The 12826-nt window shown below is 41.5% G+C and overlaps 1 protein-coding gene across 5 annotated transcripts in view; it reads right to left on the reverse strand.

The window, feature by feature from the left end:
• Positions 1–2828: 2828 nt before the first annotated feature.
• SETX (senataxin) overlaps positions 2829–12826 on the reverse strand; it is a 2451437-nt gene continuing 2441439 nt past the window's right edge. For all 5 annotated transcript variants that reach the window (XM_044058409.1, XM_044058411.1, XM_044058407.1 and 2 more), the window contains one exon: positions 2829–6499. In XM_044058409.1, the coding sequence (XP_043914344.1) occupies positions 5663–6499 (837 nt within the window). In that variant the 3' untranslated portion in view covers positions 2829–5662. The remainder of the gene's footprint in view (positions 6500–12826) is intronic.

Here is a 12826-nt window from a genome sequence, read left to right on the forward strand (position 1 = left end):
TAAGCATAAATACTGACACCAACCAAGATATCAGAACAGCAAAATGAGAAACAAAAAAACAGGTCCTGAACAAGGTATTTACTTCTCAGTGCTCTAAAATCATACACCTGGACTAATGTCAAACTGCAACACACACTCTTGAAGTGCATGCCTATTGGGCAAGACAGAACTAAAAATAGTGCACAGCAGGATGCTACTTATTTACCAGGTATGTTGAGATGTTTGAGGTGAGGTGAAGTCAGTTCCCAGTCATGGTGGAAGGGTTATTAGCTCAAAGTCAGACTGGATGTTGCAACCAAGCAGCAAAGAACCATATAAGATATGACTACTACGGTGACCTACAAAAAAAATCTGAGGGGGTGTGGGGAATTCGTATGCTTACTTATCAAGTTTGTGACATCACTGTACATGACAGAAAGGCTGTGCGTATAAGTGGCCATGCATCTCAACTTCCAGAAATTTATTAACCCAATTAAAGGTCCATCAAAGAAAGCCCTCACTGTTAAGACCTCATATTTCAAGATATCATATTTTCCCATGTGGACTTCTAGTGATGAAACAAGCTTCAGTGAATTTCTAGATATGAAAGAAGCTTCATAATGCATGACATGTAAACGTTTTGCTTACCTTTGATGAGGTAACAAGACTCATGATTGACAACAGTGGAAAGTCATACAGCCTTTGCTGAATCTTACGCCACATATACGATGGTAGTAAATGGGCAAGGTAGCCTTTCCCCGACTGAAAAGGTAGATCAAAAAGGCATTTGACAATAGTAATGGGAGCACTTTGTGAGACAGGGAGGATTTCCTGTCCTTTGCAGAAGGATGTCTAACTTGGCACCTCTTGAAAGGTACAGAAATTGGAAAAGCGGTTGTGTTTTTTAATGACTGTTGAAAGATGAAGAAAAGCAGTGTCATCTTGAACTTCTTACAATTTATGGAATCCACAAAAGCACTCTGGCCAAAAGACAGTCTGGACTTGTTGAAATCCTTCCACTAGGGTAAAATCTTTGGGTACTATTCATAAATATTGTATCCCATGGATATGAATCTGCCAGACATAGCACTCAAACTGTGAAATTCATAAAATATGCTAAACAATGGGTAAGAACCTCCTCTCTCATCATATAACATTCACAATCACAACATCATTAGAATACTCAGGGGAGTAACCTATAGGAGTCTAGCAGTGTACTCTCTGTGGTGCTGCACTTGTCAGAGCTGTGTATCCCCTTTCCTACTAATGTGTTACTCAGCAGAGATGTGCATCACATCAGAGCTAACACTCCACCTGCACAGCAAGAAAATTCCTAGTGGTACAGAGATCACTGTGTTGCAGGCAAACCTACTACCACAAACGCACTTGTTCCGAGCTTCCACCAATGGGAACTCGCCCATCAACACAATCCTCACTAGTATATTACGGTAATGACAGCTGGCAAGTCTAAGGAGTGCAAAATCTTTATGAATCACTCCTTGGCATGATGGAGAACAGTGGAACAGGGAAAGGCATCTTGGATAGGTATAATGTGTATTATTATTATTAAATATCTACGTGTAGTTACTTAAAGTACAGTATTATCTTACATCACTGCTGCATTGGTAGCACTGTCAATCCACATTGATGCATTACGGTAGTTCACACAAGCATACTGTACGTCACCGTGGACTATTATAATCCACTGCCTATGAACTGTGGCACTTCACAGCAACATACTATACACTGCCATGAACTACTGTGATCCACGTCTATAAATTATGGTAGTTCACAGCAGGATATTGTATGTTGCTATGGAGCACTGTGATCCAAGTCTATGAACTGTGGTACTTCACACCAGTATACTGTACATTACCATGGACTATTGTGATTAGTGTCTATAAACTGTGGTAGTTCACAGCAGGATATTGTATGGCACCATGGACTACTATGATCCATGTCTACAAACTGTGGTAGGTTCACAGTGGCATACTGTGCATCACTGTGGACAATTGTGATCCATGCTTACAAACTATGGTAGGTTCACAGTGGCATACTGTGCATCACTGTGGACAATTGTGATCCATGCTTACAAACTATGGTAGGTTCATAACAGCATACTGTACACAGTGCAAATGATGACTGCATCAGAGCCCTATATCTATGAATAGCAGGGCCTGAGCTGTGATCGCAGCTCAAATGGAACACGTAGACTCATGAAATACCATTTTTTATGTACTCTTCAGACCCCACAAGTCCAGGACACTGGCTCGGAAGACACAGAAAAAAGCAGCAGTAGTTCTGTACTGTTCTGAGCACACATTAGTCATCTGAAAGGCTGCAGACTACTATTTCAATTAAATCAATGTATTACTTGAGTGAAATAACAGTGGTCTGAGTACTGACATACTGAGTGGGCTAAAGGTGGAATTCCTCCAAAAAACAGCTGCATGCTAGTTTTATGTACAGTGTTTTGTATTATCTACTGCATTTTATCTGACCATCATTTTGACATGTTCCACTGCATCTGTTGTGCTGTTTTTTCTGATGAACTTGTGTATGACACTTTACAATTTATTACTCAGAAAATACCATTTTGTTTAAAGTTTCTCTTAATAGTAAGATCAAATGCACTAACATTCAATGTGCTTCCTCTTCAACAAGTATAATTTCTGAGCAAATGGTTCAACGCATTCAGCAGAGTGAGATACCTTCAGTGAATAATGTAATTTGTATCAAATCATTTAAAACATATTGTTCAACTTGATTTCTTTAAATTACTGCTAGTGCTACAAAATATATTACATTTCAGTGACCATATTTCCAAAATATGCCAAACACCAGAAAAATGATTTCAATGATCTCTTTAAAGATATACTGTACAAAAATATGAACATATGTACAATAAGGGTAAATACATAACCATAAAATAAAACGAACATACATACTATTTGTAAGTTTCTGCTGAGAGACAAATTAAATGTGCATGTGACTGAATTTCTTGCACAGAAAATAGAATTCCTTAAGAACTGCCTTAAGGTTGAAAATACAAAGTGGAAATAATGCAATGTTGGACTGACTGGAATAGAATGATGAGGCAGTTAAAAACTCAAAGCAACGTTATGTAGAAAAACTGTATGGAGTAACCATACACCATTTTATAGCTAATCAAGTCTCAGATGATTTGTGCCAACAAACGTCAGCTGCATCAACACTGTTTTTTCAATTTATCTGTATTGCAAATGCAATATTGTCATTACAAATGCCTAGCAACCACAAAAAGATATTTACCTGTTGTTCTTTATCCTGCCCCATAAAAAAAAAATCTGTGCTATAATTCTGATCTGCTACCTTTCCCAAATAAACCTCACAAGTTATTCTAGGCTGCTTTGATCTTGCTTCTCTGTTCCACAGAATTGTTTCAAGACCTGCTTGTGCTTTATTACAAAATTTGTGCAGGACAGCATTATGAAACTGTTAATAAACATATTATAGCCTCACAATGTGCATGCATATAGACAAAATGATTACTTGAAATGGACGAGTCTAAAAAATCAAAAATGTATACCGCCCATGGTTAAATACTCAGTTGTGGATTGCAGCTTCTAGACATATTATTGTCATTCAGTTTCAACACATGACAATGACTGGTGATCTGTTTGTAAGAACCAGAACTTTTACACAGTCACACAGATCGGAAACATTCCAACTCTTTTATACTATCATTACCAGCAGCAGTATTGTGTTGAATGACATATGTGACACCTAAAACTGAATACAAAATAAAATGCAGTATACAATTTGATCTTCTGCTACACACCAGTGCAGATTACACAACTGTGTTCTGGACATTTGCAGAGTGAAGATCAGCACACAAATGTGTGCATGTGGGTTTAGGTATATGTACACGTGTATACAGAGAGGGATACACACACACAAATATATATACATAAATAGAGAGAGAGGGAGAGAGACAGACACAGTATACATCTGTGCATATGTGTATAAAATACACGTACACATAAAGACATTTATAGACACATAGCACATGCGGGTGCACACAGATTTTCTGCAACTCAGAATGAAAAGTAAAAATAATAACAATAAAAAAAAATTGAGTGCCTTGGATAAGCAATGCTAAAGGAATACTAAGCCCTACAGACATTTTCCTTTCTAAGTGTGTGGGTGTGTGTGAATGGGAAAAAATACACAAGCCCCTACTAGTCCTGGGGGAGGACCAACCCACAAATCAGTTCCAAGCAGAACTCCTCAATAAATTCCAATTCAGCTCTGCTGTTTAGAGCCCTGATGGCCAATTGATCATCACAGGGCAAAATTAGCTGTGATCAGTATGCTTTTCTCATGTACTAAATTATGAATCGGGTTAAGGACCATCAAGGTAATGGCCAAGCAGCAACAAAACAGAATTCTACAACTGATTCTACTCAAAACTGTCTGGTACTACTGGAACTCCTAAAACTGGTACATTTTTTAAACATTTTTAATATTTAAAACAAATGTCTGCAAGGTCCAGTATTCTTTGAGATGCCATCCTTTGCAACACAGAGTAGAATCTAGAGTTGGGGAGGGGGGAGGAGGGGGGTATGGAAGGGCAGAACCGGTTTATCTCAAACAAAAAATGGAATACTTATTAAAGCACTTTTTTCCTTATAACTTAAAATGAAAATTTCTACACAGAGACATACAAATAAAAATATCATCTAACTTGTTTTAGTGTAACCAGTAAGATACGGTACTTTTCGGGTTGAACAGTCATTTCTCATTATCCTTCAAATACGTCATTTGGCAATAACTTCTTCAAATAAAACTGTCAGCTGAACATTGCATACAGTATGTTAAATGGTTTCAAATTTATTAGCATACAATAATTAGAAGGCAACTTAACTCTAAAAAGGGTTCATAATATTTCTGTACAAGCTTCTGCCTTGATAATTCAAGGAAATAAAACTGACCTCTTGCAAAGGAGTATAAAGAGTAAGCAGAATCTGGAGTTAACTTTTATGCAACTGTTACAACATGATAACACAGATTTTTCCAAATAATAAATGGACTCTGGCTAACAGGTAAGTAGCAGAGTACAGCAGGAGAACACAAGAGCTGACCAAGTGTATTTTACACACTGGCAAGATTTTCCAAAACCCCTGTGTGGCAGAACAGAGTTTGTCTTAAGCTGGATCTATCACTTTCAGTATTTGACACTGACGGCTCCTGCAACTCCCTGAACTGCCACTACCACTTTAGTACCAAGAACTAACTTCCAAATAGAGTTTATCTGTAGTACCTCCATGCTGGTAAGGCACTTTCTGTCCTTGTTGCAAGCAGTAAATGAGAACAAGTCTGATAAAAGTTTAAATTTACTGTTTAGTACACATGCAGAAGGCAATGAAGGCGTTGCTACAAACACTAAGAAAAGTGTTATAACGGTGTATGGGGTTGTAATGGATTGCACATGGCATTTACTGAGGTCACAACATAAATGATATAACATCATATATTGCTCTAAATACTGCATCAACAGTTAAACAGTCTAATGCTGTAAATGCAGACACTGTAGAGAACACTTCTCCAAAGTACCTATGGTGCCACCCCAAAGGCTTTGGTCTTCCCCAACACTTCCTGAGGTTGGGCACAGTCAGCTGAGGGAGTAATAACATTCCTGCTGCTATTCCTTCCGTCTCTTCGGCTGCTGGCAAGTTCGATCTTGCCTGTCATACATGTCACCAACAGGCCTTTTGCTTGTAAACCTATGGTCTTGATCTTTGCTCCAATTTCCAGTTTCATTCTTAGGAGACCAGTTTTTTCCTTGTCTATAAAGAGGCCTGTAATCCCGATCCTCACTAGCCTCATAGGAGAGGGAAGAAAAGTAGGATGACGAGGGAGAAGTACTTGCATTAAATGTTCCTGAGCTGTGACTGTGCTCAAGTCTTGAGGAAGCTGGGCCATATGAAACAGAACCAGAAAGTAGAGTACTGCTGGAATTCTTGCTATGGTCTAAATGTGAGGCTGTTCCACTGCTAACAGATTTAGATACCAACTGGTTTGAAGTATGTTCATTACCTGCTCTTCGTGCAAGTCGGGGATCCTTGGGCCTTTCTTTTGTAGAAGGTTGGGTTACAATGGGAACAGGGGGTTTTACTGAAACTGGAATAGAGCAAGCTTTAACATTTGCAGCCGCAGTATTAGTCACTGGTTTCTGATGTCTCACACTGTCCTGAGGCCTAAATGGAACCTGAGGCACAGCGTTAGGTAAAGGACTGTGCCTTGAAACACTGGAGACAGAAACAGACAACCCAGGCACACCTCCATCAGTAGATTTAGTCCGCTGCTGTGCTGATTTCTCAACTGAATGGATATTAGAAGGATGTGACAGAGAGCGCTGCATTGTTGGTTTGCGTTTAAATATCTTGTTCACGTCCTTTTCATAATTCTTTTCAAATGTTCTAATTATGGCACCTCTCTTCTGGGCATCTTGAATTAATGCATTCCAATCTTTATTGTCCTTTAAAGAGAATGATAGAGAGTTAAAAATATATCTATCTAGTAATCAAAGCAATATCACAGGAAGAAAGTACAGAGACAAACTAAATAATTAGCAGCAGACACAGTCTGTAACAAATGTGCAACATTATTTTGCCATATAAAGAGCTGTATGAGCTGCTGACAGAACAAAATGTTTCTTGTTTCAGCTTGTTTGCAAGAAAGAGCAACTAAAGCATAAATCTACACTAAAGACCAAAAAAGTGCACGGAACGGCATCTCATCAAACTGCATGCAAAATTAATCTCAAAGCACAACAGCCACTGATTAAAATGCAAGACAGCTTATGCTAGGAAGAGGGTCTGTGACATTCATACAACACACTGTAAACCACTATTAATGCATTTCATAAGCAAGACTACAGTATGAATTCTTTAAGAAATTCACGAACAGCAGAACATCATCATCATGCTTCATTTAACAGATTGTGAATGCTTTGTTTTTGTGCATTAACTGAACATGCTTCATTCCCAGTTACTTCATGCACATACAATAACAAACAAAAAGCTGGATCTTCGATACATATGTTAAGATAACAAAAAGGCAGTTGTTACAACTCCTTACTAAAACTGCATCCATGTTACGTTTGCCTAGCACTACTTTTGTGTTTGGGCAGTAAAATGACTGCCACCATAATGGTAAGCAGGCATCTGAGAGCATTACATTTTGTCCCACTTGGCTTCTGTGTAGAGATTTCCATTTAGGGAAGTTAACTGCTCATTTTATTTGTTTATTTACTTATTGGTTGACATTTGATTACCAGGAATGTCCAATTGGGCAGAAGCCCATTTTCAGTGGAGGCCTGGGGAGAAAAGCTCCAAATTACTACAAAACATTTTGAGAACAGTAATTTTACAATATTCAAAAATAAAAACATCTGCAATTTAAATAATTATAAAAAATTAGACATAATATAAAAACATTTGCTAAGAATCAATATTAAGTTATATGACAATCATGTAAAACAAATTTTACATGGTTTGTAGAGAAATTAAAAGTTAGTCGAATACAAATAGGAACTGCAACATGACGTGGGGTAGAGAAGTACAGTTGTGTACACTTACCATAAATGTAGATGTTCGAGTGTATTCAATGTTACAGTCATCACACTTGCGGTATCCTGCCAGGGGTAGCCCTCAGATGGCCTAACTACCAGAGGCTTATTATTTCTGCGTCGGTTGCTGTCACTCCAGGACTGACGTCAGGTCGTCAGTGGTATAAAATCAGGCAGCTGACACCATTACATCAGTTTTTCTTGCCCCAAATGTCAGGAGCCCCCAAATAGGGAGCTAGGTTATGGTGGAAGAACACCACCAGTAGAAAGCAAATACCAAAAATCCCTGTAAGGAGTGATGAAGAGAGAAAGACAGACAAGGGGGAAGGAGGGTGGGAAACCAAGACAGCAACAGTGAATGCACTTGACAGCTACATTTATGGTAAGTGCACACAACTGTACTATGTTCTTCGTGTTTCACTGTTGCAGTCATCACACTTGCGTTGATTCCCAAAGTTGAAGAAAAGGGTGGAGGCAGTCAAGAACATTGAGGGCTGGCTAGGATGCCCTGCAAGACTGCAGTTGCAAAGCCTGCTCTGGATTTGGAAAAGATAGGTAGGTGGTAATGCTTGGTGAAGGTATGAACATAACTCCATGGTGCAGCCTCCAGGATGTCCCTGGTAGGGACCTCTCTAAGAAAAGCTGCAGAGGTGGAGGCTGCCCTGATGGAATGCATTCTGACCCCCTTAGGGGGCGGTCTCCCGTGGTATTTGTAGCAGAGATGGATACTTTTAACTCTGCTGAAGCTGCGGGCTCAAAGTTGGGTAGTGTGAGCTTTTCCAAAACAAAGTTAAGGTCCCAAGCTGGGGAAGGAGCTCTTCGGGGTGGCCTCAACTTGTTAGCCCCTCTTAGGAACTGTTTAATGAGAGGGTGAGAAAAGAGAGGTGGCTCTGTGCTGTAATGAGCAGACATAGCAGAGGCATGAATTTTAATAGAAGAGAAGGATAGGCCCCTGTGTAGTAGGTCTGCTAGGTAATCCAGGATGAGAGGTAGGGAGGGCTGTGCTGTTTCAGCTCCTTTAGCCTGGATCCAAGTGCAATACCTTTTCCATTTGTCAGCATAAGACTTTCCAGGGCTGGGGCGTCTGGCCTCATGTATAACATCCAGGACTTGCTTGCTTAGGCTGGTAACTGGAGGAGAGGTCAGGGAATAAGCCAGGCTGCCAGGATCAGGGTCTGCAGTTGTGGATGCATGAATTCTCCATTCTGCTGGGTCAGGAGAGCTGGGATCTGAGGTAGGTGCCATGGTGGCAGGGGAGACAGACTGCGCAGCAGTGGATACCAGTGCTGGTGTGGCCAGTCTGGGGCAATCAAGATTGCTCTTGGTTTGTCCTCCCTTATTTTGTTGCATGCCTTCATATTCAGAAACCTCAGAAAAGTACAGTTTTGTACCTACCATAAATGTAGATGTTCGAGTGTACACCCTGCTGCAGTCATCACACTTGGGTTATCCTGTCATCAGGCGGTCCCGCAGTCGGCCGGAATTCCAAAGTCTTGGTCCGGCGTTGGTTGCTGTCGCTTCTTCCCTGACGTCAGTGCTCTAGGGGTATATATAATGCATCCGACGCCATTTTCTTCAGTTTTTCTTGCCCCAGATGTCAGGTGCCCCCAAAAAGGTGGTCAGTAATTAGTACCAAATTAAGTAATTTTTGCACAAACACAAAATCCCTCCAGCTATAAGCAAATACATCAGGAAGGTATTGTACAGATTTAGCCAGTTAGATCAGAGGGGATGGAGGGAGGGTAACCTGGACTGCAGCAGGGTGTACACTCGAACATCTACATTTACGGTAGGTACAAAACTGTACTATGTTCATAGTGTTACCCTGCTGCAGTCATCACACTTGGGTAGAATCCCAAAGCTAAGGATGGGTGGGGGAGTTACAGAGGGTTAGAGGAGGCTAGAAGGCCCTGAAGAACTGCAGTGGCGAAGCCAGCTCTAGTCTTAGAGTAAAGGGGTAAGTGATAGTGTTTGGTAAAGGTGTGTACTGAACCCCAAGTTGCAGCTTCCAAAATCTCCTTGGTTGGAACCCCCCTGAGGAAGGCTGTAGATGTAGCTGTTGCCCTGGTAGAGTGGGGCCTAATGGTAGCAGGAACTGGTTTTCCATGATGGGTATAGCAAAAATGAATGTAATGTCCTACCCATTTGGAAATGGTTTGTTTTGATATAGCCTTCCCTTGTGAAGCTGTAGCATAGATAAAAAGAGCTGGTCAGATTTTCTGAAAGCCTTCGTTTTATCCAAGTAATAACGAAGTTGCCTGTGAATGTCCAAGCAATGCAGGAGTCTTTCTCCTTTGTCCTGTGGATTTGGGAAGAAGGTGGGTAAGTGGATGGTTTGATTTAAAGCCACACTGGAAACCACCTTAGGCATGAAGGAAGGATTAGTTCATAGAGAAACTCCGTCTTGATGGAAAATGAGGAAAGGTTCCACTGCCATTAGTGCCTGCAGCTCTGAGACTCTTCTAGCTGAAGTTATTGGTAGCAGCAGGGCAGTCTTCCATGATAGAAACTGTAGATCTGCAGAGAAATCTGGTTCAAAGGGAGGTAGCGTAAGTTTTTCCAGAACAAAATTGAGGTCCCATGTTGGTGTAGGTGCTCTCCTGGGGGGCCTAATGTTTTTTGCCCCTCTGAGGAACTGCCTTAGAAGTGGATGCGAAAATAAGGGTGGATCCGTGTTGTAGTGGGCTGAAATAGCTGATGCATGGATTTTAATGGAAGAAAAAAAGTCCTTTGTGCAACATCTCAAGTTAAATACTGTAGAATCTGAGGCATGTGAGGCTGAAGAGTGTTTTGGCCTTTAGCTTGGTTCCAGGCACAAAACCTTTTCCATTTGTCCGAATAGGCCTTCCTGGTGCTGGGCCTCCTAGCTTCCAGAATAACATCCATAACTGCTTGGGAAAGAGGATCTGGCTGGATGCTTAGGTGATTTGCCATGCAGCCAGATTTAAGGTTTTGAGCTGGCTGTGAAGAATCTGATTGTTCTGCTGTGTGAGCAAAATGGGCAATTTGTGGTAAAATCCAAGGTGGGCCCTGGGCCATATTCCTCAATAGTGGGTACCAGTGCTGGCGTGGCCAGTCTGGGGCTATGAGTATCAGTCGTGGTCTCTCCTTTCTGACTTTCAGAAGCACCTTTGTGAGGAGAGGCAATGGAGGAAGGCATATACTGTCAGGTTTTTCCAACTGAATGAGAGTGCGTCCACTTTCCAAGCTTGATGGTGAAGTGTCCTTGTACAAAATTTTGTTAGTTGATAGTTTTGAGGACTGGCAAACATGTCTATGTCTGGAAGGCCCCATTTTTGAGTTACCATTGCAAATACTTGTGGATCCAGTTTCCACTCATGGGGATCCATGATGTTTCTGCTGAGGTCGTCTGCCAATGTGTTCTTTTTTCCTGGCAGGAATTGAGCTTGTAACTGAACTTGGTAAGCCAGAGCTGTGTTCCACAAGGTCATTGATTGCCTGCATAGAGGGTAGGAGTGTGTACCCCGTTGTTTGTTTATGTACCACATTACTGTGGTGTTGTCCGTCCTTATTGCAAGTTGCCCTGGATGTAATAGATTCTTGAAGGCTGTCAGAGCATTCTGTACAGCTAGCATCTCTTTTTGATTGATGTGCAGATTCCTTTGATCTGCAGTCCATATGCCTTGAACACACTGTCCTGCCATGTGTGCCCCCCAGGCGTAGTCCAATGCATCTGTTGTCATAGTTTGCCTGGCTGGGGGCAAGGTGAAAGGCTGACCCTTGTTGAGGTGACATGCCTGTGACCACCATAGAAACTCCTGTTGTAGGCAGGGAATGAGAGATATCATTGTGTCCAAGCTGTGGCTGTGTTGAGACCATACGCTTTTTAGGTACCACTGTAATTTCCTCATATGCAGCTTTGCAAATGGTAGTAGTAGTATGCAAGATGCCATGAAGCCCAAGGCCTGCAGAATTTTTCTTGCAGGTAGTTGGGTCTTTGTTGCCATTGTTTTGAAATATTGAGTCAGTTGTAGTTGTTTGTCTGGCGTCAGATAAGCCTTCTGGGCTGTTGTATTCAAGCTGGCACCCAGGAATGTCATATTTTGTGAGGGTACTAGTTTTGACTTCTTTTCGTTTACTGTGTACCCCAGGCAACTTAGAAGATGTTTTACAAAAGCCAGCTGTTGTAAGAGGATATCCTTGCTTTCTGCTTGGATGAGGCAGTCGTCCGGGTATGGGTATATTTGAATTCCTCTTTGTCTGCAGTATGCAATTACTGGTGCCAGGCATTTTGTGAAGACCCTGGGCGCAGTGGATAAGCCAAAGGGCAGTGCAGAGAATTGGTAATGGGTTGAACCTGCAATGAAACTGAGCTATCTTCTGCAACTTTGTCTGATAGGGACATGCAGGTATGCCTCCTTGAGGTCCATCGTTACTAGCCATGCTTTCTTGCCCAACATGGGAAGAAGCTGCTGTAGTGTTAGTGTCTTGAATTTGGGTACTTGTAAGAAGGTGTTTAGAATTGAAAGGTCCAGAATTGGTCTCCAAGCATTGTCCTTTCTGGGAACTACAAGGAGTCTTGAGTAAAATCCTTGGCCTTGCTCTCGAGTAGGTACCAGTTGAATGGCTCTCATGTCCATGAGAGCTGTAATTTGTTTTTGTGCCTCTGCCCATTGATTTTGTGGCAGGTTTGGCATTCCTCTTTTAATTGGCAAGGTGTGAAAATGGAATTTGTATCCTCATGAAATTATGTCTAGGACCCATTTGTCCTTTGTGACAATGTGCCAGTTGTCTGAAAAAAGTGCGAGTTTTTCTCCCAAGGGGGCTGCCAAGAGAGTGTTGCTTGGCCTGATGAGGTGCAAGTCACTGAGTTTGCCTTCTGGTAGTTTGGGACCTGTCTTCTCCTCCCTTCTGTGTTGCAGTGCCCCACTGGCGAGGTTTGTACTGGGCTTGTGGTTGTCCTCTGCCTCTTGGACGTCTGTATTTACCCCTCTGTGGTCTGTCAGTAGCTGGAAAGGACCAATTTTTTGTTGGCCAATTTCTGCTGAAGTGAGGGGGCTGTACCTGTAGGAAATCTTTGACTGTCTGCATAGATTTTGCCTTATCCTCCATTTTCTTTAAGACTTCTGCTTTAACTCCAAAAAGAACATCCTGCTGTAAGGGAGCATCTAGAAGCCTTGCTTTAACATGATCAGGCAGAGTTTGTTCCTTTAACCAAGCATGCCTACGTATAACAGACCCAGTGACAGCTGCTCTGCAGGAAGCCTCCAAAGA

The sequence above is a fragment of the Protopterus annectens genome, chromosome 16.part0 (genome assembly GCF_019279795.1).
Source record: "Protopterus annectens isolate FY-2018-M chromosome 16.part0, PAN1.0, whole genome shotgun sequence".
In the NCBI taxonomy this organism is placed as follows: domain Eukaryota; kingdom Metazoa; phylum Chordata; order Ceratodontiformes; family Protopteridae; genus Protopterus; species Protopterus annectens.